The sequence below is a fragment of the Neovison vison genome, chromosome 8 (genome assembly GCF_020171115.1).
Source record: "Neovison vison isolate M4711 chromosome 8, ASM_NN_V1, whole genome shotgun sequence".
NCBI classification, from domain to species: domain Eukaryota; kingdom Metazoa; phylum Chordata; class Mammalia; order Carnivora; family Mustelidae; genus Neogale; species Neogale vison.
This window is the reverse complement of record NC_058098.1, coordinates 108909839-108936800: the sequence shown is the minus strand read 5'-3', so window position 1 is coordinate 108936800 and position 26962 is coordinate 108909839. Positions and strand designations below refer to the sequence as shown.

Genomic DNA, 26962 nt, shown 5'->3' with positions numbered 1-26962 from the left:
GGCCCAAGGCAAGAGCTCCAAAAATGGAAGGCAAATGGCCGCACAGGTACACAGGTGGGTCCTCTGGGGGGTCATACTGGGGTGTTGGTGCTACCTAACCCTTGGTCCATCAGGGACACGAAGCAAGCAATATCTAAGGAACATAGATTCCCTTGGGCTGGAACCAAGATAGGCCCCAGAGAAGAACCCCTCCTGTTCAAGACCCAGAGGCAAAGGGGTGAGGCATGCCAGCCACAAGAATCTTTGGGGGGCAGATAGCATCCCACACCATCAACGGTCCCAGCAGAGCAGGTGTTCAGTCAATGTCCATTCTGTGGGGTCTGAGGACAACTTGGCTCTTGCCCAGTAGTGCTCCCTACCCAGGCATTGCGGGTTCCCAGAGGGTCAGTGCCCTTAGCAGGAAGGCCTGCCCAAGAGTCAGCCTTTACCCTACAAACATGTCCTAAACATCAGGGTGTAGAAGAGTTGAGCAATGACATGCCCGAGCAAGGGCACTAGACTAGGTTCGGGCGCGAGCGGCGGGCGGCAGGGAGGACGGTCTGGGCAAATGGGAAAAGCAAGACCAGAGACCAAGAGAGGGTGTTTTTCGGAGGCTGGCATTCCATTAGCATCCAATGAGAAGAGATGCAAGTCAAATGCCAGATGAAATTGCAAATTAAAAAAAAAAAAAAGAACTCAGTGTAGGAGGAATGAGGAAGTCCTCTCAGAGAGTCACCTGCAAAGAAAGCCTTGGCTGAATAGGGATTTTATGCATTTTATCATTAGACCAGTTTGCAAATGAAAATGAGAAAAGAGAAAGCGTCAATCAAGATTCCTTTAAAGAGAATATTAAAATTCTTAAACACTGAGGAACCTTTGGGAAATTCAAGCAAGCCTTTGGTTTCTCTTTTTTGTTGGGGGCCAGAAATGCTCCTTCATCGGCACCCTGTTTCTGGGTCGCCAGCAGGCAAGCAGGCAGTTTTGTTGGGGGGTGAAAATGCCACTTGTCTCAATCAACTCTTGATTGCAAATTTTGTTAAACACATGACAAACTTCCTATCATTTCTTCATGATTTTTAATGTGTACTTTTTCAGGATAAAGCCTCAATCAAACTTTTTGCTCCCAATTTACTATGAAATTTTTACTTCAATTTTATTTTAAGTGGATTCACTGAAAGTGGCCTTTTTTTCCAGTACAATGACCCTGGGATCACAGGGATAACCTGAAAATACCACAGAGACCCCATTTAGTCAAGGCATCCCTAAGTTGGAAGGGGAGTAAAATGTCCACTTGCTAAACCTCTGCCTGAGGCTTGAATCTTCATTCTATGTGGCTGCTAGCAAGAGGCTGTCCAGCCTCCGCCTGTAGACCTCCATAGCTGGGGGTGCAACTGGTTTTTTGAGACACCAGGTTTGTGCCCAGCTGTGGGATATCATTAAATTCTCTGAGCAAAGGGACAAAGCAGCATTTTAAAATGGAAGCCAGGCTTTTGGGATTCCTAACTAAGTGCCCTCCTTCCTAACTGCCCCCTCTCCTTTCAATCCAGACATCCCGCACCTGAAACACGGCACTCACCACTTGTCCTCTTACTTCCTTTCCCTCAGTAGTCTCATCCGCTTGCTCTCCTTGGGAGTGGCCCAAGGAAATTCTAGAAAACATTTTATTACCCTCATCCCTTTTGGCAACAGCGCACAAAGCACACTGCCCAGAGAATTTCTGATCAGCTTCATGAGGAGTGAGAAGGAACTTTTTGCACCCTGTTCTCTTTTGGCTTAAGGACTTGTGGTTTGTTTGTTTTAAGTAGACACCACACCCAGCATTGAGCCCAGTGTGGGGCTTGAACTCATGACCCTGAGATCAAGACCTGAGCAGTGATCAAAAGTGGGATGCTCAACTGACTGAGCCACCCAGGTGTCCCCTGGCTTCAGGACTTTCTAGTGGAGCACAGACCCCTTTGTCTTAGGGGGTCTGTGTTCCACCAGAAAGAAGGGGTTCCCCCGGGCTGGTACTTGATGTGTTTCCAGAGAGGACAGAGCCATCGGACAAGCATGGTTGCTGGGGGCGTGGGGTGCGGATACCCAGTGACGGGCTCTCTGGTAGGGTGTATGCAGCTGTCCTCTGAACTGTTATTGATGTTGCCTCTCCAGATTCTGTGTAAGCCCAAGGATTCCTCGGAAAGACAATGGAAATGACGGAGTCCCTGATAACGGGGAAATTAAAAACAAAACCCCCCAAAGACCCTACAAAGGTACTGAGCATAAAGGTACTGCATGACGTTTTCCAAAGTTTTATCATCTTCCACCGTGGACATCTGCAGACACTTGCTCGGTGAGCTCTACCCCTTGCTCGGTGAGATCTACCCCCCAGGACAGGCAGGCTATCCGTGAAAACTTGGAAACAGGCCCCAGGATGGGTCCTCAAAAGAGCTCGTGGAAAATTCCAGCAGACAGTTCTCAAGATCCGGTCCAGGGCTTAGCAGGGCATCTTGGTTTCGTGGTCATGGTCCTCATTTCCCACCCCCGCGGCCCCCTTTCACAAACAGAAAACAGCTCTAGAAAGATAGCTCAGTTACTGGAGGTTAAATGCCCAAGCCCCCCAACCCTGACATGAAGGTATAGGGGAGAGTCAACGTAACACCCACAAGAGACAGAGTGTTGCTTTTTGTTTGGTTTCTTTTTCCCACCCTCGGGAGTATTTCTGCATTCTAAAATGTTACACTGGAAGGCGGGCTGGTCAGTGAACACCGTCTGAGTTTTCAGCAAAAGTTCTGCGGCTTTAAGAAGACTTCCATCTGATGAGAGAAAACACTGCATGGACCACGTACAGGAGAGTGACCACGTATGAAAACACCTAGAACCAAGAGAAACAACAATTAATGGGGGTGCACGGGGAGAGGGCAGCGCATGGGCTGTCCATACTGAGCTGACCACTGGCACGGCGCTCCGGGATGATGGCCCAAAAGGGTACGGGCCGCCCATCACTCCCGCAGACATCCTTTCCTGCTGAGCCCAGATGAGGCCCCAGAACGCGCTCAGCACAGAGCTCCAGGTAACCCACCGGTCCACAGGACTTGGTGTGCAAGGTCAAGTATCTGTCATCACACAAGTCATCGTGCTGGTGCGACCCAGCTAGAAATGGAGGCCCTCAGAGACCCCTCAAATGATACCACTCTCCATGGAAAACGTCCTCCCCCTGCACCAGTAAGGGCAGGATCTGCCAGTGGTGATCCGCTGGCCTTGGCTAAGAGAATATGAACACGTGGGTTTGCTGGCTCTGGTTAAGGGCTCGATGTTTTCTGGTCATCCTCAGACACCCACCAGAATTTTCTTCTAGGATCTTAATTTCATAAGCATGGGCAACGGTGTCAGGCTCGCAGGAAATGAGGGATTGGGATGGGGAGAAGGGATTGGGGCTTTGGCAAAAAGCAGGGGGAGCTTAATGAGAAAGGTGTTGGAAAGATCCAGTCAGGGTTTTGACGATGGGAACAAAGGCCCTGGAAATGGGGCAAATGATCCCTTTGTCCCTGTCAAGGCCCAGCCTTGTGTTCACGCGGGCACCGTCTATTCCTATCACCTGCTCTGGGTGGCTGGCCTCTCTGAAGGCTTGCCAGCCCCCAAGTCAAATATCTGCACCTGGATTTGTGACCTTGGGTGTGGGGTCAAAAGTTGCCAACCCACGCACGACGTTAGGGCAGCTACGGTTCCGTGGCTCTTGGAAATGCCCATAAACACCAGCGGTCCTCATGCCGGCTCTCTCCCTGCCTCCACACATGGGCGAACCCTGCACCCTCATTGGCCAGAGGCAATGACTAAGCCGAGTTACTTAATAACAAATTTAAGAGAACTCATCTGGAAACAGCATCTAAAAGGAGCAGTTCTACGTGACCAAGCATTTGACTGAGCAGCACCCCAGCCCTCAAAACACCTCTCCCTGTCAGATGGGAGCACTTTATTGTCTGGGGAATTCCAGACCCAATGAGAACCTTTGGCAGGAACCCCCCTCAGATGTTCCCCGCAGTAGCAGGAAACAGACACTTATTTTCCAAGTGGGGTCAAGCAATGGCACCCTGGGGACCCTGAGAGCCGGGAACATGGATGCATGTAGCATATACTTGGGCCTTCAGAAACCCCTCTCCCTAAATGGCTGTTATTCCAGATTTCTGCAGAAATTTCCAGCTGTCCTCTCAATTCCCACCAATCCCAGAGATCCCTCTGGCATAGACTCTCTGAAGGAGAGAGAGGGAGGGAGGAGCATGGCTTTTGAGGCAGCCGCAGCTAAGTAACAGAGAGGGGAGAGGCAGGCCAGATGCTTCCAAACGCCAGGAATGTGTGGGAGAAGGTCTTGAGCTACCTCCCCATTCCTGGGCTTGCTACCCCCTGGATGTAGGAAAGGCACGCTATGGTTGGGCAGGGTCGTCCCTGCAAGCAGATATAGCTGACGTTTCCAATAGAGAGACGTGACTTTACATCAAACCAGGCTCCTACATGACCTATAACCCAGGGCACTGGCCTGCAGGCAGTGTTTTCATTCTGGATTCTGGCCCATGTACATCTCTGGTCCATGAACATCCATGCCCATGTACATCTCATTCACCTAACATAAACGGGGGGACATGATCAATTGTGGCGTGGATAAGTAGATGTTGGTGTAGTTGTCAGCAGAATGATAGACAGCAATGAGAATAAACACTCTGCATCTCCACCCAAAAATGTGGATGAGGCTCACGAACCCAAGGCTGAGAGCAAGAAGCCAGACATAAGAGAGTGCACAGTGCATGACTCCATTTCCAAGTTCAAAAGCCTGCACAACTGAACTAGGCAGCTAGAAATCAAAAGACCGGTGTCCTTCATTTGGGTGCACAGTGATAGCGGCAGGACAGAGGGACCCTGGGAGCCATTTGTTATGTTCTGTTTCTCAATTTGGATGCTTGTTGCACAGAGGAGTTCACTTCATGGAAGTTTACCCACCTGTACACTGGCAACCCATGCCCTTCTCTGGATGTATGTTGCATTTTGGTAAGGAGAAAAAGAGAAAAGCTGGAGCACAGGAGATGACAGGAGTTCTCAACTAGAGATCTGTCCCCCGGGCCGAGCAGTCATTCACCCTAACTGGCTTGTTCCCTGCTGGCCGCATTCCACGTGCATTTCACGATGGTCACCTGCAATAATTTTACGGCACTTGTTGTCTAACACCGTGCTGCTGATGTCCGTTCGGAGAGAAGGCTTCCGGGGTTGGGATGGGGCGAGGTGGCTCCCAACAGAGTCATTGGAAGGACGACAGAGGAGGCGAGATTACCAGCCTCCCGAGGGAAGGGAGAACAACCAAGGTGAGGCCTGGCCATGTTCCTATTTAGAAACCAGCTATCTTGGGAGCTGATCCAAATGGGGAGCCATTCCCACATTGTGGGACATTTGAGGGGATACCAGGGACCAAAAGTGGTCATATTTATGGAACTGGAGAGTAGGCTGGGGACTTAAGGGGAATGTGTGTCTTTGGGGTGGGGGATGGGCCCATAGGGACCTGCAGGCAAGGCTTTCAGGAACTTTCCTCCAGACCCCTCCCTCTGGGAGCAGGAAGAACACTCCCCCCAAACCCTTTCCAAGAGCCCAACCATGCCCCTCCCTGTGCGTTTTCTCTCAGCCTCTGCTCTACTCTTTCCAAAAAGTGGGGACAGCCCTGTTTTGTCTCCTGGAGATCTTGTGATTGATCATCACATTTGACCTCAGGATTTGTAGAACTCACAGGTCGACCTTTAAAGACCTGAGGAGTGCTAGTTCCTGAACCTCTTTCATATTTTTTAAGTGGCTAGAGATACATCCGCTATTTCGAGTTCCCATCTTGGTGGGAGCCCTCACATGCAGCCTGGAAGAAGGTCTTAGGAATCAAAACCTTCTCCTACTCTCTGTCTGATTCATTCCATTAAAAAGGGAATCCGGGTTATGCCCTTGAAGTGCACCAGTGGGTGTGGGCCCAAAGTTGGAGAACGCTTCCTTCAGAGTCCAGAGGCCCTCATGTGCCATGCGCCTTGACCACACGCAGCGGGCACCCCCATTTGTTATGCCGACGGCGTGAAGGAAGCTCCCAGAGGCCCCCATTGTTCACTGTGAGGGCTCGGAGAAAGGGATTTAACGTCTCTGTGGTTCTGAGGGAGTCGGACAGATGAGCACGTTGAGGTACCGGCTCAAGGAAATGGCGGGGGCGTGAGCTCCGGCCCCTCCTGCTCCAGCAGGTTCTCAGAGCCGCTGGGCAGGAAGCATCGTCACGAAGAGCTGAATGGCCTAACCGCAGCAGCAAACACCCACAGGTCTGGACACGCTGGGCCCAGAAGAGCTTTTGTACAACCCCAGCCCTGAAGCCCGCGGCTTGGTGAGACCTTGGCCACTTGATTTGACATCCTGTGGCCTCAGTGCTTCCCTGGCCTGACTGTGTGCTTGAAGGGAAGACCACTCAGGGAGAGCCGGGGGCACGCACGTGGCCAGATTCACTGCTCCAAACAGGTGCTAAGAGTAGGGGTGACAGAACACCAGCTCTGGACACCAGCAACTCCTGACCCTCTTGGAGCAAGCTATCTATGTCCTGCTTCCACATCTGCGAAATGGGTATAATAAGGGCACCTACATCCTAGTGCTATGGGGAGAGTTAAACAAGATCCTTCATGGAGAGTTCAGACAGTGCCTGACACTCGCGGTCGTTTCCCTTTTGCAAAGCCCACCCAGGCGCAGACCAGAGGGCTAAGGGAGGCTGGGGCACGTCAGCTCCCTTCTCCAGGGCTTTGTTTCTTCAGGAGTCAGTGAAGCAGAAAGAGAGGGAGGGTCCATAACAGGGTTCTGCTGACCCTCTGTCATTGGGCTGGGGGAGCTGGGCCCAGGGGCAAGTTGCCCGGGGGACTCACCACAGCGGAGATGTTCTCGTGGTACTGTTTGTAGGTGTAGCCCTCCTGCATCCCGATGGTGGCCAGAGCTTCCAGGACGGAGGCGCTGAGGTAAAACAGGGCAGCGAGACAGTGGTAGGCTGCATCCTACAGGGTCAGAGAGGGCCGTGAGGGGTCGGAGTGGGGGGCAGCTGTGGTCTTAGCCAGGTCTGTCTACCCCCACTCCTTGCTCTCCTGGCATGGCTCAGGTCCTGCCTTCATCTTCTGCTGCTTCCTTTGGGAAAGAAGGGCCTTCCTGCTCCGCTCCCTGTCCTGTCCACCTGTCACCCCACCCCAGCCCCCTCCTCACAGAGCGTGGGTAACCAACACTGCCCAGTGGGTTCTAGCTCATGGTGGGGGGGCCACAGTCAGGACTTCAGGGGAGAAGGCATGCTGCTTTCCCTTGACGTGGGATTGAGGAAGAGCTGGGGGTCAGGAAAGGCAGCCTGAGATCTAACCCCCAGGTGGTCACAGTCCCAGTTCAGATGTGGCCTCAACGACCAGGGCAAGGGGAGATGGGCCCAGGCCATTTCCACTATGGTTTTGTCTTGGTAGTGTTCAATTTTTCTTGGGTAGTCAAACTCCAGGTTTAAAAGCCAAAAAGGACTAGAACAGGGTTTTAAGCAGCTGTAATTTGGAGGTAATTTCGAAAGTCTAAGTAGGGGGTGCCTGGGTGGCTCATTTGGTTAAGTGTCTGCCTTCGGCTCAGGTCATGATCTCTGGGATTAAGCCCTGGGTTGGGCTCCCTGCTCAGTGGGGAGTCTGCTTCTCCTTCTCCCTCTGCCACCCCCCCTGCTTGTGCCCTCTCACTCTCTAATAAATAAAATCTTAAAAAAAAAAAAAAACCGCAAAAACAAAACTTAAAAAAAAGAGAAAGAAATTCTAAGTAGGAGGCCTTTTGAGAGCAGAGGCCTTGCCAAATGGCCCTGCCCTCTTCTGCCATAGATAAAAGGCAGGTGTCCCATGTGTAAGTTTTACCTGCTTCAAGGGCCTGAAGGCAGAATTCAGGCAGAATTCAGACCATAGGCCATGCCTCTGCCACCTCCAAGTCCTTCTCTGGGGACCCTGCTTTAGAAGATCATCACTGGGCACTGGCCAGGAAGCCTGGCCTCCCACTGGGCAGTTAAGGCCAGCCCCCAGGTCCCTGCCCCTTCCTAAGATGGAAACCAGCTCTCCTGGGTGTTGGGAGACAACAGCAGGCACCTGGCAGGTGCAGGCAGATGGGGAGGGGGGCTGGGCTGCTGGTTGTCCATGAAAAAGGCAGTCATGCAGGAGAAAGCCGAGCAGGCCCAATGGGAATCAGACAGCGACAATCGACCTTTGCTTTCACCTTCTCCTGACCTCCTTGCTGTGGGGAGCCCTGGGCTGCTGGGGAGAGGTCAGAGCCGAAGGCCTGGCCAGCTTAGCCTGGGAACGGGGCTAGGAGTCATCAACCGGATAGCCTCCCCCAGCCCTAGAAAAGCCAGCCTGCCAGTGGAGAGGGTCCAATACCCACCCGCCCACCTCAAACATTCCGGGCTGTGACTCACCAGGGTGACCCAGGAAGTCTCCCCGCCGTGGGCACCAATTATGTACAGGACAAGGAGGGTTGTGGTGGCCAGGAAGCAGAACACAGACACAAACATCACCCAGCCCTGGATCAGAGGGATGGGCACCAGGGATGAGGCGACCAGGATCCACACCAGGCCCCCGAAGACCTGCAGAGGGAGGGAGGGCAGGGGTGAGCATCAGAGCAGGAGAGCCTGCACCCATGAAGGGCCAGACCCACAGTCATGCTGGGGCATTGGGGGCAGAAAAACAGGAAGGAGGCAGAGAATGGCGGTGGGCATTTTCCTCCCCCAAAACCACTCTTTCTGCCTGCATTGCGGGTCTCAGTCCAATGCCTCCTTGCTTGCCTTTGTTCACATTTTAAATGCAATTTTGATTTTTTATTTAACAAAAACGTGTATCACACACTTATATGCCAGGCACCATCCTAAGCACTTCGAAAATATTAACTCAGTTAATTCAACAACCCTACAGGCGATGTCCATTTGTCAGATGGGGACACTGAGGCACGTGGACACTGTCATCCCGAGAAAGGACTTATCTCCTCCAGTATTATCATTATTCTGAGGTTTTATCCTAGATTAAATCCTAATATTTTGACATTAAAATATCTTTCCTGTTATAAAAAGTTAGTGACTAGCAGATTTTTTTGGTCTTTACTTGGCAAAATAATTGACCACACTATGTCATAAGCATATATATATTTTTTAATTTCACCCTTAAATCCCCAAGCCCAGGAAGTGCTCTGACTAGTGGGGTCCGGGCTGGAGTAGAGAGGTCAGCCCGCCTCCTTGGGTGGCCTAGGACTGGTGTGAGAGAAGGATTTCCCTGTTGGTATCTGAAGCCTCAGGGAGCCCCATGTTTTCAAAGAGGAGCACAGGATAGCACAGGAGTCATACCACGCCCCTGAGGCCACAGTCCTGGCTCCCCCAGGACTACAGCACACACACCAAAGCTGGGATTATCTTCTCTTCCCCTGTCCCTCTTCATCAGGTAAGGACTGTGCTTGGAAAGACTGGGACACAGGTGGAGAGGGTTCTGTGGCCAAAGGTCTCCAAGGTCCTTCAGAGCATCTGGGGGTTGAGGACAGGATGCCCTCCCAGCCTTATGTCCCGTGGAGTGAACTCAAGTAGTAGCTGGGCCCCCTCTCCTGTATCTGCTGTCTACCTGCTGGGCAAGGGCCCCCCCATCTTCACAGGTGCTCCCTGAGCCTCTCAGCTGAGAAGCATCAGGACGGAAACACATTTGAGTAGAAAAACCAGAGCGATGAAGAAACTGGGGTTATCAAAACAAAGCTGGGCCTGATGACTCAGATATGGGCATCTCTGACAGGAACACTTCCTCTGCTGTTGAATCTGAGGGTCCGGGAAGGCATCGGCGGAGGCAGTGGGACATATTTTACAACTTGCTCTCATTGGAGCAAACACTTCAATAAAAACCCTTAGACCATCGTAGCATATGAGCTGTGTGTATGTGCCTTTCATCCATAGCTGTCTATAAGATCACAGAGATGACTTCGCCTTTTCCATAATGGGCCCTGGCAAAGGGATGTGAACGTGCTGGTGGCTGAGAACTTGGCCAAGCATGGCCTGGAGAAGCGGGAGAACAGGCATGCCTACATGGAGGGCAGAAGAAAGGGACTGGGGGATGTTCCTCCCTGGAGCGTCCTTTACTGGGCGCCAGAAGACCGTCCAAGGAGGACCGATATCAGGTTCCCTCATATGCTCTCAGGGAGCCCTGCCCTTCCTTCTCCTTCTCAGTTCCCAGCACAAAATCGGTGTCCTTGGTTAGTTACAAAACGGTACTATCCCTGACCACATGATGGAGGGGGTGAGGTCCCTCTTGTTCATGGCAGACTCCCTGATGTGAGACACCTGTCCACCTGTATGAGTTAGTTAACCAGCCTTCAGGGGCTCACGTCAGACGGGTATGGGTAAATGGGAATGACTTATGGGTTGAGTGTGGATGGAGAGTCCTGTGTGAGGGAATCCTGTGAGGGACACTGTGGGCCAGAGGTGCCTGCAGGCAGCCAGTAGACATGGCACTGATGAACGCTGAATGCCACACTACAAAAAGCAATTCTCTTTTTCACTCTTTTCTAAGGCAAGAGAGGCTCAGGGTTGAGCCAGGGGTCTGGAGCTCCCTTAGAGCAGGGGCTCCTGGAATGGGCTGGCAAAGGTGAACTAAGCAATGATGCTGTTTTTATTTTTAAGATAGTGATATAGTTATTTTGGATAAAATTAACTAAAAACCATATGGGGTAAGTTAATGCACTGATGGTACCAGTCAATGGCAAAATCTGGGAAGATGGCTCTCAGGATGCCATACAGACTCCTGTGACTTTCTCTCCAACTGCTAGTTTTTTCCCTCTGTGGCTTGGCCAGGAATCAAAGGCAGGAAAAAGAAAGTGGAGCCAGAGTGAAGCCATGGCCCAGAGTGCCTGCCATAGAGTCCAGAGCATGAGCTAGCTTGATGTGGCCCCAGTTCTGATGCTGTACTTCTGGTACCTCTGCAGAGGGGAGCATTAAGGTTTATCCGGGCACTTGTCCCGCCTTGGGTGTGTGTTTTTACCAGCCTGATGACTCTGTGTTCCAGCTCCCTGGAAAATGAATTCTCTCTCTCTCTGACTCTTGGAGCCCATGGTAAGAATACTTGTCCACAGAAGCGAAGCCCACCCTGGGCTCAGTCCCAGTCACCTGCCCCCAGGCAGATCTCAGGACCCTATCCTGCCTTTGGGTGTATGACCTTGCAAAGGTCCTTTTAACAATTATGCTTTTTATTTCTTTGCATGGTTGGTTTAGAGAGGCAAGTTTCATAGTAAGATGGTGGGAAGCAATTTTCCCTCTCTCGCATGCAGCTTTAATGAGACATAATTCATGTATGAGACAACTCGCCTATTTAAATTGTAAAATTCAAAGATTAAAGATTATTTACAGATATGTGCCATCATCATCTCCAGACCAACTTTAGGACCTTTTCATTACCTCAAAAGAAACCCCGTACCTTTAGCTATCACTTTCTTCCCTCTCTCCCATCCCTAAGTGACTGCTAACCCTCCTACTTCCTGTCTCTGTAAGATTTCCCTGTTCTGAACTTTCACATTGAGTTGAAACACATGACAAAAGATGGGCTTTTATGACTGGCTTCTTTCCTTTAGCATAATGCCTTTCAAAGTGAGAAATTCTCTCTCAAGGGGACTTTCACAAAATATCTCTACCATCACAGCACACCCCACTGGCCCATTCTGACCCCACTCATCCAGGGGACACTGAGTGAACGTGTCTCTGGACTTTTTTTTTTGGGGGGGGGAGCCTCCAAGCTGTGAATAGATGCCAGAGCGATGGGTTCCCAGGAATGTTCCTGAAGGAAGCATGCCACCAGCCCAGTCTCTCCCTGGAATGGAATGTATTTTAAGTTACCCATCATGGGAAGGCCATGTCCTCAGCACAAATGAAATGATTAAAACCCGGGGGGTTTTGCTCCCAAAAGACTGGCAGAGGCCTGTCCTCTACACCCCCCATGGCCCTGCCCACTGGGTCCCCAGAGTAGGACCGCCTGGGAGGGGTGCTGAGATGGAGACAGAACCCCGAGGACAGGAGGGGTAAGTGACAAACACAGCTGAACCACGGCATCTACTCTCAGCTAGAGGTCTGTGAGCCTCGCCCTGGAAACAGGCACCGCGGTTGTGAGAAGCCTGGGGCCATGCCTGATGCCGGCCCCGGAAGCCGCCCCAGCTGTACCAGCTGCGCATGCGCGAAGGTTCCCGCTCTTCCCGGCGGGCTCCCGCGGCCCAGCCACCACGCAGCGTCTGTGCCACCAGCAGTGGCTTGGGAGCCCTGGCGGAGTGTGTGTGGGGGTGCTTTCCCCACAAACCGCTGGACCAGGCTGTCGCGGGAGTCAGGCTCTTGGGCCTCGGCCTCCTTGTCGGCAAATGGAAGTTCGTGCCACATTGCAGGCTGGCGTGCCCTGGCTGACGCTCTGGGTGTGAGAGTGAGGCCTCGGGTGCTGTGCCCAGCACCATCCCCGACTGGGATAAGATGGCATTCACCTGCGGGGCCCACAGCCCTTGGGGACAGATGCAGACACAGCCGGTTTACAAGGCAGGATGATAACCAGCCCTGAGGGGACAAAGCAGCCTGGACTGGGGCAGGGCCCCAATCAAGTCTTGAAGGGGAAGTTGGACTAACTGGTTTACCAGGCTGAAAGTCAAGGAGTGGGTTTCCAGGGGGAGAAAGGAGTACATGATGATATTACAATGTAATGTAATGTAATGTAATGTAATGTAATGTAATGTAATATACAGGCAAAGTCCAGAAGATGCTGAAGCCACAGTGAGGGCTTCAGAAGGCCTGGGAGCTGGGCATAAGGCATGCAGTGAGGGGGAGGGGTGCTGAAGCTGGGGCTTAAATGGGAGGACACTCGTGACAGAACTGATCTCTGAGTCAGCATGAAGGCCTTTAAGGCCCTGCTCCACAGAAAACTGGGGTTCAGTGTGAATCATGGGACAAAGCCAGTGCCTGTCCCACTCCACCTACTAAGTGTGCAGAGAGCAAACAGAACAAGCACAGCACCCACACCCGCCGAGATAAGGCATCTTGGGCAGGGAGCAGTCCACCCCATCCTGACCTCAGGACCCCACTGGCCAAATATTTGTCAAGAGAAGGGGGTAGGTGAGGGTTCAAGCATTTCCCTTTGTAAAGAAAACTCCAAACAGTTCCCAAGACCACCCCCCCAACCTCCACAGCAAGTGCCCCGAGGCAATCATTTGGAAACATTAGTCATCCCCATGGAGGCACGACCCCACTTGCCCTTCATCTCTGTCAACGGGCCGCAACTTCCCACTGCCCCCTGCCTACACCAGGTCACTGTCCTCCATAACAGACATGGTACAGCTGGCTAGGGTCCGTTGCCGGAAACAGTCGCTAAGTTGCATGGCCTGAGAATCATCTGTACTGAGCTCTCTCTGTGGGGCCCAGAACCCCAAGCTGGAAAACGGTGGTAGGTCTGGGCTGACACTGTAGTTTGCAGCCCTTACCCTATGCTAGAATTGTTTGGAACACCAATGTCTGCGATCTGACTCAAGTGGAGAGAAGGAGCGTTAGACTAGCACGTGGAACAGACATCCCAGGCTCTTTGCCAAAAGCCTTAGAACACGTTTCCATAACACAAGCCCTTGGATTATGTCCTGGTAATTCCTGTCAAACAGAGTAAGAACTGGCTCCTGTCTCTGATGCCCTGCTTGGCGGTCCAGCGATGCCTGCTGAGGCAAACTCTCCAGGTCCTGACTGGGCTCTCCGTGCAAAGCTCCCTCTCTTTTCCCCTCCTCAAGCTTCTATCCCTGTCTTGCCTTGAACGTGAGGTTAGCTCGTCCTTGGCTGTCCTCCAGATCCTGGGATGTAGCCTCTGTGTCTGTGAATGGGAATAAGCTGGTGATCTAAGGCCTCTACACCTGGTGTTTCAGGACTGGAAACCACCCATCTTTAATTCAGGCTGGTTTGGGATGCCAAGCAGAGTTGAGGTTCCTAAGAACCAGGGGTAATAAGCAAAACCAGACGAAAAAATTCCAAAGACTTCAAAGAGTTTATATTTGTGCCTGCCCACTCAAATGATTTTTGTAAAAAAAAAAAAAAAAAAAAAAATTCTCAGGGGATAGTCTTTGGGGGAGCTCTCATGTAAACTTAGAGAAGGTTCTCAATTTTTCTTTCTGAATTAATCCACAGGAGGCAGGCTTAGCATGGCAAAGGATATAGACTTTGGAGCCTAAAGCACCAGGTTTCAGTCTCAGCTCTGCCACTTTCTAGCTAGGTGGCTGGTTGTTCTTGGTACATTACTTAACCTCTCTGTTCCCTATTTGTGAAACAGCAATAACAACAGTGCCCACCCCATGGGCTGGGGGTGAAATGGGGTTATGTCTGCAGAGTGCCTGACACAAAGTGAGCGCCTGAGTGTTCGCTGTCTCAGCTGTCATAGGATGGGGTGAAGTCTCATCTGTAAATGTGTGAAAGTAAATACCAGCAGGTCTGGGATCTCCACACGCACAGATATCCACAGATATCCCCATACTGGGGCCTAGAATTTAAAAATAATTTCAAAAGGGGTTCCCGGGTGGCTCAGTGGGTTGAGCCTCTGCCTTGGGCTCAGGTCATGATCCCAGAGTCCTGGGATCGAGCCCCACATCCGGCTCTCTGTTCAGCAGGGAGCCTGCTTTCCCCTCTCGCTCTGCCTGCCTCTCTGCCTATTTGTGATCTCTGCCTGTCAAATAAATAAATAAAATCTTTTAAAAAAATAATGATTTCAAAAACATCAAAAAGGAGAAAAACAACTGATCTCCCAGAAATCAAAAGTTGAGAAAAATGTGTCTGCTTCTGTGGAAGGAAACACAAAGGATGTTAAAAAAGGAGAGAGCCTATCTTCAAACAATGAGCTTTGGTTGCAAAAGGGGGAAAAGGAATCCTCCAGCACATTCTTAAGATTTGTATGGTGTTTCCATAGCTTGCGTCGGGCTGAAAGAGCTCTGCGTCCACAATCGCCCAGTGTCTTTCCTGCGCGGTTGGGATAACTGAGGACAATGCAGGAGAATCGCTCAGATTCTCTGGATATTTTCCTGGGACTCCATTTTACTCTGTTAGGGTCTTCACAGGCAGATCCTTTCCCAGTCACCAGTCAAGGTGTGAACTAAAGAGGATTTCCCATGCAGGGCTTGGCGCCTTGGAGTCCAGCATCAGAATTCCCAGCGGCTCTGAGGGCATGGTGTGGGTTTCCTGAAGGCACATGTGAACAGGAGTCTGTAATCTGAACTCTCGAGAAGAAAAGGAAACTGGTTACAGAACGTAGACGGTGACCCAATACTACACCATCCTGCCACTTGGGTGAGGGTCCACCAGTCATCTCCCTAGGAAGGAAAAGGGGAGATGGTAACCCCAGATGAGCCAGGTCCTGGCTGCTGTGAGCTCTGAGCCCTCCGGTGCTCTCAGGAGGCCACCAGGAACAGTAACCTCAATTTGTGTTGAGGGAAATGACCATACTGACTGGACTATGTGTGTGTGTGCGTGCGCGCGTGTGCACATGCATGAGTGCACATGGGCCTGAGCAAGCGTGTGGGTGTGTGTGTAGAGGCTGGTTATGGACGTGCTATCACGGAGAAGGGAAATGCAGCAAGCTGAAGTCAAGAAGACGTAAGCAGTGGGTGGTAGGAGAAGGCGTAGAGCGAGCTCAGAGGGAAAGCCCGAGACCAGACCCCCAAACGTGGAAGCCTTCTCCAAACATCCTCTAGCTCTTCTCTTCAGGTCTGAGACAGAGGCTGGGGACTCTTCCTGTTCTGAGGGGTAGTGATGGCAGAAGTAGCCATGTGGGGCTTCTGCCAAGGTCCCTGGCTCTTGTGTGAGCCCCACCTCTCTGGTGTGGAGGAGCTCAGTCCCCCATAAGTCAAAGGAGAGGCTTCCTTCACTTGCTCCCTTGCTCACCCCCTCCCTCCCTGATTCTGTTATCCGTGCATTTAGCAGATGCCGACAGTGCCCTTGACCATGGCCAGCACTGAGGCAGGTACACCCACCAGGGCAGACATATGGAGTCCCTCTCTCCCTTCCAGCCCTGCTGCCAGGCTCCACCAAGGGCAGAGTCAGCCCCTGGTAAAAGTGTCAGGGCCCTGGGGAAGGCGAACCACTAACCACCTCTGCCCAGGACAGGGCAAAGCCCAGCAATTTGCATAGACCCTCTAGGGAGGTGTCTGGTGGGGGGAGAGGTCAGAATATTCTTCGTGTGTGGAGAGTCTGACCGCAAGGCCACTCTTAAGAAAAACACCAAGAGTGGTGTTGAGGCCACCTGACTCAGTTTACCTATGCAAGTTGCTCCGTCCTCCCCAACCCTTCATCAACAAATTCATCCTTCCATTATGCCATTATCCCTCCCAAGGCAGGGTTAGATAGTATCCTTTTTTCTGGAGGTAAGACCAGGACTCAGGTTGTAACAGACTCAGACTCAACTGAGTCTGGTTGTAAAGAGGGAGTTAGAGACTTGAGATTCAAAGGGATAGGGGCTGAGTTCAGGTCCACGATGGACATTAACAGGGTGAGTATGGACTGAGAGGAGGGTCCTGTCCAGTCCCTCGATCCCACTTCCCTCAAGTCCCAGGGAAATCTCTTCCACAATATGCACTAGACCTCGGCTTTAAGCTCCGGACACTGATCACTCCCTCCCGCTGCAGAGGATGGTCACCCACTCATGAATGAATGAAAAGTTCTTTCGGGTCCACAGAGCCAAGGGCTTTCAGACCAGCATGTCCTCATCTGGATGGAAAAGTTTCCTGACCACACCTATACCCACGGGCTTTACACGGCAGGATAAACAGAAACCAGGCGGCTCCGAGAAGAATACCAGTAAGCCACTTGTAAAGAGGGCAAATCCGGGGAAATGTGAGACCCGATGGGTGTGGCCACAGTGCCTGAAAAACAAGAGGTACTAATGGGAGTCACCACGAGGATAATAAGGTGGTGAGCAAACAGACAAAACAGGTGTGTACCCTCTGCCATGAGAAGGAACTGCCCATATAGGGCTGGGGGCTTCCTTCCAGGGTCCTGGGGGTTCTTTCTTGGGAGTTGCTGGTGACTCTCAGCTTCATATTCCATCTGCCCTTGGAGTCAGGGACTCCTCTATTGGTTCATATTAACCAGGAGGGAGATGAGAAGTTAGTCCCCGTCCTACCAATGCATGCTAAGACAAATGTTTTAGAGGGCATGGTCTGTGCTGGGAACACGGACAATCTTAAGGTCTGGGCAGGAGACAGAGCCAAGCAAGGGCTTGCTGTACAGGTGCCAAGCGCCAGGAAAGGGGTGCTCTCAGGGTGGGCTTCCCAGTGGAGGTGTTGAGGAAATCTGGGCCCGAAGGATAGAGGGCTTAGTCCCACCATGCCACCTGCACTAAAGGAATGCCTCCAGTGGAAACCAGTGGAAGACTATGGGCTGGTTCTGGAAAGCATCCTAAGACACAAAAGTGAGGTGGGACCCTTCCTGTCAGGTCCCGCTCTATAACCATGTTTGGCTTATCACCAGCCACAGGGCAGGATGGAAGCTGGAAGAGGTGGGGGTACTCGTTTGTGCAAGAGACCGCCCTCTTACTGAACCAATGCTCTCCCAGATGGCGATACACTGACACTGAAGACAAATCATCTTCGTCAGGCGTAATCCCAGGCCCACTAGCGAGTGGTCCCTTCCCCTTGGGCAGGTGCAGCAGTTTGCAGGACGCTGAGAATTTACAAAGCCCTCCCCACCCATCCTGGCACCGAGCTGGCAGGGTGGTGCGTGAGAGAGGTCTAAGACATCCTCTGGTCCGGAGGCAGAAGGCAGGACAGGAGTGCCACAGCCTCCCTTCCCCCTGGCCACCCCAGCAGGCTGGCCGGGATAGCCCGCAACAGAGGCGGCCCTGGGAAGGCCCTACAGAGGGTGGCATCTGTGTGTAATTGACAATCTCAGAGACAAGTCAAGTGTGCCCTCAACAGCCCCACCCACTCCCAAATCTCACTCGCCCCCAGCCTGCCTGAGAAGGGCATCTAAGGCCAAAGGCGGATCGGGATGGGTCTTCCGCCCCCATCCTGCGGTCGCCCCCTTTTCGCAGGGATTGGCCTGCTGATCTCAGAGCAGGTGTGTGAGTCATTAATAAATTAATAACAGGTGTACTTAAGAGCTACTGAACGGTAACTACGTGCATCGTGTCGTTAAGAGCTTTCTGCATAAGACACTCATTCACGTATTCCGCACAGCAATCCGTGTGGCAGGTGCTGTTAACCCCATTTTACTGATGCAGGAACTGAGGCACAGTCGCCTGCTCATATCCCTGCAGCCGCTGAGGACCAGCTCTCACAGGCTGGCTGGGGAGCCTGAGTCAGCTCCCCCGTGCGTGAGGCAGTTACCCAAGGCAGCTCACAAACGGTTCACCGTGAAGTCTCTCTCTGTCTAGGGTCACTTTAGCAATGGCCTTGAGAACAGCAATGTGGAGTAACAGGAGACTAGTCCCTTGACCTTCACCGGGCTCCCAGCCGCCCTGGGTCTGGAGAGAACTGCAAGGGAGGTGGCTTCCGGAGCGGGCTTCCCTTCCCCCGCCCCTCTGCTTGTTCAATAGGCTCTGTTCTTTCAGAGGAAGAGAATACCAAGGTTTTGTGTTTAGCACCAGAAAACAAGCAAAAGATCAGAACACTGAAGGATGGCACTCCCTCTTCTGTAAGGCACAGGCCTGCGGTTCTCATCCCAGGGTCCATCGGCAGGACACTTGTCGTGAGCTTCACCCTGCCCCCCACCCCTCCTAACAGGTGTAAGGATCCCAGCATCACTTTCGTTCCTTCCCTGTTGGCTTGGTTCCTGGACTGTCCCCTCATTTAGAGCCTGCACCCTTGGGTTTCTGAGGGCCTTCTTCAAACTTGGATCCAGGAGTTTTGGTGGGGAGGAGGGTACTCCTCTTGCCCTCTCCCCGCTCCTCCTCTTCCCGCCCCCTCCCCTCTCAGCCCAACTGCAGTTCTACCAGGAATCTGGGGCTATGGGGCTCCGGTGTGGAATTTCAGGGCAGCTGGGACTGGCAGTGCCTCTTCCCGCTGCCGCACATATCCATGTGTGATGACTGGTGACACGGCTTTTCTTTTCGTTCCTACGTGTTTTTCTGGGGCCTTAGGGAGTTGTTTTGCTCCAGTGTGGGGAGAACATTAGCTGTTAATGAGGTGGGAGTGGTAGAAGAGTCTGGAGCTGAGCATGGCAAAAAATGAATGCCAGTCCAATACCCTGGGAAATAACGATGCTGCTGAGGGCCCAGCAGGAGCTAGCCAGGAGCTAGAATTTTCCACTAGAATGTAGAAGGCAGGTCAGGGCGCGATGAGGCAGAGAGTACCAGGAACCTGCCCCAGGCTCCCAGAAACCGTCTGAAGCCCGTGAGGAGTGAGCCCGCACTTGCCCATGGCATTCGAGCTTTTGGAAGAAGGCATGCCACTCACTCACCATCCTCACGCCCATCAGCCCCAGAAGAGAACATCTGGGGTGAAGGATCTTAGCGTCTTAGTGTCTGCCCCTGGGGGCCTTTGATTCAAAACGCTATGTCCAGGGACTGATATTTGAGAGTCCAAAAGGAAGCCCCAGACATGCTTGTGTGGGGGCTGGAGGCCAGGGCTTAACCATGAATCCATGAGAACTCAGCCCCTAGCCCTGTCCCGTCCCACCTCAAGGCAGGGCCCAAGTTGCCCAGTCCCCACCCCGAGAATGGGCCTTTCCCTGAGAATGGGCCTAATCCCCGAGACCAGCCACACCGTTCCAAAGCCTGCGCAGAACTGGCCTAGGCTGTCCACACGGTGCCCTCCCCCACCCCCTATGGGGCGTGGCAGGCGTAGGTGCAAACAGTCAGCCTCTGGTCCTGACCCAAGCTGTGTGACCTGAGTGTGAGTGCTCCGCGTCCCGGTAGTGGCCTCTGGAATCCTCCTCCTCTCTCCTGAACGCGCCCCTCTGACAGAGAGCATGCCTCATTCCCCTGAGGTATTAGCCCATCTGTGTCAAGCCAGGGAGTGACCTATGGGAAGCTTAAAAGCAACTTTTTCCATGTAGCCTGTGATGACATACAGGTGACCGTGCGGGAGCTGAGCCCCATCATCGCACTCCGCAGTTTCCAGAGAACAGCTCCAAGTCACTGACTCCGATCAAAGCAGTCCTCTCTGGTTCTTGAAAAACCAGAAAAGTCATTTCTCGGCTCCAAGAACAAACCCCTACGTATCACTCTTCCCCTCCCTTTAGAGAGGAGGAAAGGAGAAGGGCAAGGCAGGGTCCTTACCCGCTTCAAAACAGCTACAGAGAGGGGCCCCAAACGCAACACAAAGACACAGGGTCAGGAGTCAGTGGGCACAGCCAGTGAAGGCCAAGCTCAGCCACTGCCCAGCAGGGCCAACTCCCACACCCTGCCGTCTACAGAAGAGGTCCCTGGCTGCGGGCATCAGGGCAATTTCCCCAGGAGCACAGGGGGTGTCTGCTTTGAACCCAGGAGAACCTTTAGGGCATCTGATTCCCTCCCCCGTCCTCTCACTGAGAACTGTCTCTACCACCTTGCCCCCGGTGGAAACGTGGAGGTGGTGAGCTGCTCTACCAGGGGCCACTCCAAACCTCGCTGAGTCAACGGCTCAGCAAATGCAGATTCTTGGGCCCAGGCTTGTCTCAGGGGCTCAGATCCCTCTGGGTGTGTTTTTGACAAGCAGACCCAGGGGCCGGGAACTCCCCCAGTTGGGGAGAGAAGGTGCAGCGGGCAAAAGTTCATTGTGGGTGTTTGGGTTAAGGCAGAAACAGGGACAGGACTTGCTGCCATTCCAGGAAGTGCCACCCTGGAGACCGAGTGACCGGGGCAAACTACACCTCCCACCTCCCTGCCTCAGTCTCCTCCCAGCTCGGAAAAAGGAGGTTCCTATGAGTCCCCATGCTGTCTTCTCAGTGTAACCAGAGGGCGGACCACCCACCAGAAAACTGCTGTATCATTCCCTACTTCTCCCCCCCACTCAATGTGGCTCTGTAGGGTGGCTGTCCCCCGGGCGGGGAAAATCTAGGGCAGGTCTCAGGACTCGCCCGGTCACTCTCAAATAATAAAAGTCCCCAGACATTTGGGGTCAGAGAAACAGTGTCCTGGGAGTAACTACCGTGTCCAGTTCACTGTGAGAATCGGAACTGCAAACCCACTCCATGCGGAACCCCCACTCCACTTTCACCCCGAAAAGTGCCCCTTAGGAGCCTTGGCTCTCACCCCCCCTTCTCTGCCTTCCCCGGGTCTCTCTTTATTCCCAGTCATTCTGTCAGTGGCTTTTCCTCCTTGCCAGGGTGCAGAGGAGGGAGCTAACGGTTTCCGTAACCCATTTTTTCAGGCATTTCCTTCACAAGTTCTGAAGGTGGGACGGGGCGGGGATGGGGGGATGATCGATCATCGGTCCCCGGCACTTTTTGAGAGAAGTTTCCTCTGGCCCTGGCCAGGGCTGAGACAAAAAGCTTCCTATGTCAACATCTTGTTCTGTGAACGGGTTGGGGGGGGGCAAGTGTCACAGAGCCCCTGGCTTAGAAGGGAAGAGGAGGAAAGGGAAGCAGAGACTGTGGTCCCCCAAAGGAGAAGTCCTCCTTGGGCGGGGACAGGGGGGCAGGCCAGAAGCAAAACCCCAGCTTGAGTTTTTAGGAGAGAGGACATTCCACTGCAAGCCTTCCCCTTTGGGGTGCCCCTGTGACCGCACTGCTTTCAACAAGAATGTGGCCTGTGTGGCTCACACCATCTGATTGGCTCAGCCTTCCACTTCCTGCCATGGCCCTGCAGCTTTCAGAGGTCTGGTATAGGGGTGCTGGGCCAGGGTGAAGTTGCCAGACAACCCCTCCACAACTCTCCCCCTGAGCCACCACCCTTCCCTGCCCCTGCAGGCAGTTTCCTGGCCTTGGCAGGGGAGGGGAGCTCCACCCTGTTGGCCTTGGACACTGGCATCTGTGACTCCCAGGCTACTGGGAGGTCAGGCATGGGAGTATCAACTGTGAGTAATCAGCTCAATGGACTACAGATTTAAAACATACCAAGCATTTCACACTCATTGGGTTAGCAGAAAATGGCAAATTCTAATGCAATCACGTATGGCAAGAATGAGGGACAATGAGGACTTTCATACACTGCTGCGGGGAGCTGGAAAGGTCCAGGTTTTGCTTGAAACGTATACACTTTGGGAACCTTCTTATATTTAAAGAATACAACGTAAGGCAGGATCTTAGAAGGGGCCTGAGCTTAATTATGCGCCATCAGCTTCCAGGTAACATGGCTTCTGGAACATGTCCGTTGGAAACATCCTTTCTTACCCTGATGGGGTAACAGCTGGGAAAAGGAAGAAGTGAATTCCCTATGAACCAGGAAGTCACATCCTCCCTGGGTGTTCTGGGAAGAACTTCCCCACATTGAACTAACAGGGCACATTCAAGAATGTTCTTGGCGATGCTAGAAGAACACAACAAACTGAAATTAGCCAACGTGTCCATTAAGAGAAGAACAGGTAAGCAGCATCAACCCGTGGGATGTTACTATTTTCGTGAAGTGACACCATATAAAACAATGCTACGCACAGTCCACCCTGAGTGAGGCAGGCAGTCTAGGTTAAAATCAGCTCTGCTTGGGAGTCATGAACAAGACGTACAGCCCAGGGATTGTCCCGAGAACGGAGGGAAGAGAAGACGATCGCGGAAGAGCCAGTGGGTTTAGATGCCATCTGAAAAGCTTTATTTCCCAAATACTAAAAGTCAGTCAGGCCAAATATTAAGACTTGACAAAGCATAGTGATAATCATGTGGGCGCCTTTTCTGTAATATGAAGTATTTCTTGATTTTTATTCTTTAAAATACTTAAGGGAAGTCTCCATAACATAAAACGAGCCATCTTAAATTGACCTGTTCAATGGTGTTTAACACGTTCACCACCTCTAACTCCAAAACATTTTTGCCACACCAAAAGGAAGCCCCGTTCCCATGAAGCAGTGGTTCCCCTATTCTCCCTCTCATCTCAGTCCGTGGACAACCATAGGTTTGGGTTCGGTCTCTATGGATCTACCTATTCTGAATGTTTTACATAAATGGAATCATATAATTCATGACCTCTGGTGGCTGGCTTCCTGTACTTGGCACAATGTTTTCAGAGTTTATCAACTCTGCAGTACATACCAGAACTTCCTTCATTCCTTTCTGTGACTACAGAATATCCTGCTGTATGGACACATCAGAGTCTGTCTATCCATCCACTGAACTGGGGTCGTTTCCACCTGCTGGTTATTGTGAACAGTGCCGCTAGGAACACGCAGATACATGTACTCATTCAGGTCCCTGCTTTTAATTATCTTGGTTAAAAATCTAGCCATGGAATTGCTGGGTCATATGGTAATTTCTTTTTTCAGAAGCCATCAAACTGTTTTCCAGAAGCAGAACACCAGCAGTGTATGAGGGTTCTAATTTCACCCTGACCAAAACTTGGTATTTTCTGTTTTCTTTTTTTTAATAATAATCACCATAATTTCAGGTGAAACTACCCCACTGTGGTTTTTATTCTATGTTCCTTATGATGAATGATGCTGAACCTCTTCCCATGTGCTTATGGGCCATTTCTACAGCTCCTCTGGAAAAATGCCTATTCAAGTTTGTTGCACATTTTCTAACTGGGTTGCGTGTCTTTTTGTTGTTCAGTTGTAATAGTCCATAATTAAAAGATTTTATTTATTTATTTGACAGACAGATATCACAAGTAGGCAGAGAAGCAGGCAGACAGAGAAAGGGGGAAGCAGTGCTCCCCGCTGAGCAGAGAATCTGATTCGGGTCTTGATCCCAAGACCCTGGGATCATGACCTGAGCTGAAAGGAGAGGCTTTAACCCATTGAGCCACCCAGGCGCCCCAGTAGTCCATAATTAAAAAAACAAAAAAACAAAAACAACCTTCCCAGAGTCCTTTAACTCACTACTCTTTCACACATGTAGACACATACAGCTTCCTCTCTACAATGTTACAACGCAGGCAAAGGAAATTTAAAGGGCCAGTGTCTGCTTTCTTTTCTGCTCTCTCAGACACCCCATGGGCAAATCCCCACCCTGGAGAGGAAGAAAGAGATTCAGAGACACACTGGGCCACCTAAGGCCTCCTGGAAAGTTGGGAGGAAGGAAAGGAGGTGGGGAAGCAGGGCTGAAATTAAGCAGAAAAAAAATCACTCCTTTTTAAAAATTTTTATTTATTTATTTTATTTTAAAAGTTTTATTTATTTATTTGACAGACAGAGATCACAGGTAGGCAAAGAGGCAGGCAGAGAGAGAGGAAGGGAAGCAGGCTCCCTGCCGAGCGGAGAGCCCGATGTGGGGCTCGATCCCAGGACCCTGGGATCACGACCTGAGCCAAAGGCGGAGGCTTTAAACCACTGAGCCACACAGGTGCCCTCTTTTTTTTTTTTTTTTAAGATTTTTAAAATTCATTTCAGAGAGAGAGAGTGCACGTGCCAGAGGATGAGCAGGGGGAGCATTAGAGGGAGACCGAGAGAGAAAGAATCTCAGGCTGATTCCCTGCTGAGCACAGAGCCCAGTGAGGGTGAGGGCGGGGCTTAATCCCAGGACATAGAGATCAGGACCTGAGCCAAAACCAAGAGTCAGGTGCTTAACCAACTGGGCCACCCAGGTGCCATTAAGGAGAAAAAAAAAAATCACTTCTAACACAGTTGAGGGGTTGATTTCTTATCAAGAGAAAATGATTTCTTATAGAAGAGAGAATGATTTCTTACAGAAGCCCCTACCATCTCAGGTCACAAAACTGCCCTGGGAGGTGTAAATTTCCACTAATTCATGGTTCTGAGATTTCGCACACCCAACCTTCCCCTTTCACTTACTGGGATGTGGGGGTGGTATCCTCCCATCCCCACCCAGCAGACGGCTCTGCTTGGCTGGGCTGTTCCTACCCTCAGGGGCCCTCCTTCCCCTAAACTGTGATACCAAGAGGAGGCAGAGGGTACTGGGAGATTGTCCCTTCTGGAAAGCCCCGCTCTCACAATCACTGCCACCTGCAACCCACCTGCTGCCCTTGAGCCCATTCTTGTCAGGGAAAGAGGAGAAGACCACAGTCTTCCGCGTGGAGCTCAAGTAACACATTTTCCTGATTCTTGTTTTAATGCTCCTCAAACAGCTACAAAGGTAGAATAAGCCACTCATAAGGGCAATTTAAGAGGCACTAAGACCTTCTGTTGGTTAAAAATCTCTCTTGCCCCACCACACCTCACCATTAGCCATCATCTCTTTCGGTTATGAAACTCCGCCTTTGTAAATGCAGTAGCCTCTGAAGGAACCACCCATGACTGACTCCCAAGTCAGAGGGTCTATATGCTCTTTTCAGAAATCCAGCCTTGGGCAAGCACCGGCTATCTGCCTTATGGTTCAGACAAGCTATATAGGAAAAGAATGTTCTAGTGAATGCAAACCCCTCCCCTCTGGTCTTGGGTGTCCCTATCCACAAAAGATGGGGCTGGCCTTAGTGGTGTCCAGGGTTTTCTAGATTAGATTAGTGGTGTCAAGGGTTTCTTCTAGATGTCACTTCCTTGATTCTGGCTAGCTCCAGGATTTGAAATCATTCTGAATAAATCCCTGTTTGGATCAACTCAACTGACACAACTTCAGTAATAGGGTGTCCTCAGGCCACCTCAGCCCCCTTAGCCCTTTCCACCAAACCCTCCACGGAGAGTAGAACCTGTTCCCTTTGCTGTTCACACCCTCCCGCCTCCCATTAGACAATAAGAAGCTGAGATCCGGTTTTTAAACAGTTAGGTTTGGACAATTTCTTTTCCAACCAACCCTTCGGGCAGGCACTTCGGCAGTGGGGTGCAGGGAAGGAGTCTGGGTGGCCGCCACGCAGCACACCCACAGAGTAACTACACCAGACCCTTACCTTCCAGGTAAGGGTCTGTGGCTCCTGCTGAGTTTCGGCGGTCTGAAGCGTCGCTACAGTTATCCCCTTACTAGGAGCCTGGCGTGGGAAGCGCTCTTGGGCCACCAGCGGTGGCGGCGGAGGCAGCGCCGCTCCGGCTCCAGCTCCAGTAGGGACCCGTGGGTTTCCTGCCGCTCAAGGTCAGCCAAGCGCAGGGCCGCTCAGGCCAGCCCCTCTCCATTACGCCCACCCGCAGCACAGGGCAAAATGACCGTAGCCAGCAAATGACGGCCTGTTCTATTATTTCCAGATCAAAGTTGTGGCAAGTATCCTCACTCGCCAGAAACTTTCAAAGGCCAGAAGAGAATGATTCTGATTCAGCAAATCCCAGAACACCAACCCAATCTCCAGGCGTCGGTTGGCGATACGTACTCAGGTTTCTTTTGATTTTTGTTTTTGTTTTTTTTTTTTTTAAACGAAATCCTAACCCTGGGAGAAGCTGGGCACTTGTACAAGGACGTTGCTCTCCAACAAGGGCAGCGCACCGCAAGTGGACCCAGGCCTGCTTCGAACATTTGACCCATGTTGCGAATTTGGCTTTTCCACCTAGGTCCTGGAGACTGCTTACGCCAATTGCCCTTGTCTAGAGGGGGCCAAACGACCGGGGTGGGTGTGGGAGGAGAGAGGCTTTCCTCACTCCTGCCCTGCTTCCCCGATGCTCTGGGGACCTCTGTGCCGCTTGCGGACCCGGCCGGCACCACCCATCCCGACCCTTCCCTGGCACCCGCGCCGACGCGCCAGCCACTCACAAACTCGAAGATGAAGAGCAGGTCCGGGAAACTGGTAAAGACCGCGAAGCCGCTGGGCAGGGTGCTGCCCCCCGACGCCGCTGCGGGGGCCATGCCGGCGTGCTGGCGTCGGCCTCGGGACTGGACGCGCGCGGCTCCGGCTCTGCGCTGACCGCTGGCTTGCTCTGCGGAGCCCAGTGGCCCGGGCGCCCCCGCGCGCGGGTTAAGAGTAGGGGAGCCCGGGACCGAGGAGGGAGGAGCCGCGGTCCCCGCCCGCCCTGTCCCCGCCCAAGTCCTAGAAGCTCGCCGCCAGGGATCGGGCGGGAGCGC

At 52.1% G+C, this 26962-nt stretch overlaps 1 protein-coding gene across 1 annotated transcript; it reads right to left on the bottom strand.

Annotated features, from left to right (window-relative positions):
* Positions 1-2251: 2251 nt before the first annotated feature.
* MAL (mal, T cell differentiation protein) lies at positions 2252-26746 on the bottom strand. Its single transcript, XM_044262511.1, has 4 exons — positions 26654-26746; positions 8420-8587; positions 6873-6998; positions 2252-2830 (listed from the first exon to the last, which is right to left on the bottom strand). The coding sequence occupies exons 1-4, from the start codon at positions 26744-26746 to the stop codon at positions 2756-2758; spliced, it is 462 nt and encodes a 153-aa protein (XP_044118446.1). The 3' UTR covers positions 2252-2755.
* Positions 26747-26962: the final 216 nt, after the last annotated feature.

Bases quoted from the DNA above. Each gene is read 5' to 3' on its own strand.
- MAL (XM_044262511.1), bottom strand. From the start codon at position 26,746: ATGGCCCCCGCAGCGGCGTCGGGGGGCAGCACCCTGCCCAGCGGCTTC. The intron at 6,999-8,419 runs GTGAGTCACAGC...CTGACCCTGTAG, and splicing joins AGACTTCCTGGGTCACCCTG to GATGCAGCCTACCACTGTCT. The intron at 2,831-6,872 runs GTGAGTCCCCCG...TCTTGGTTCTAG, and splicing joins ACGAGAACATCTCCGCTGTG to GTGTTTTCATACGTGGTCAC.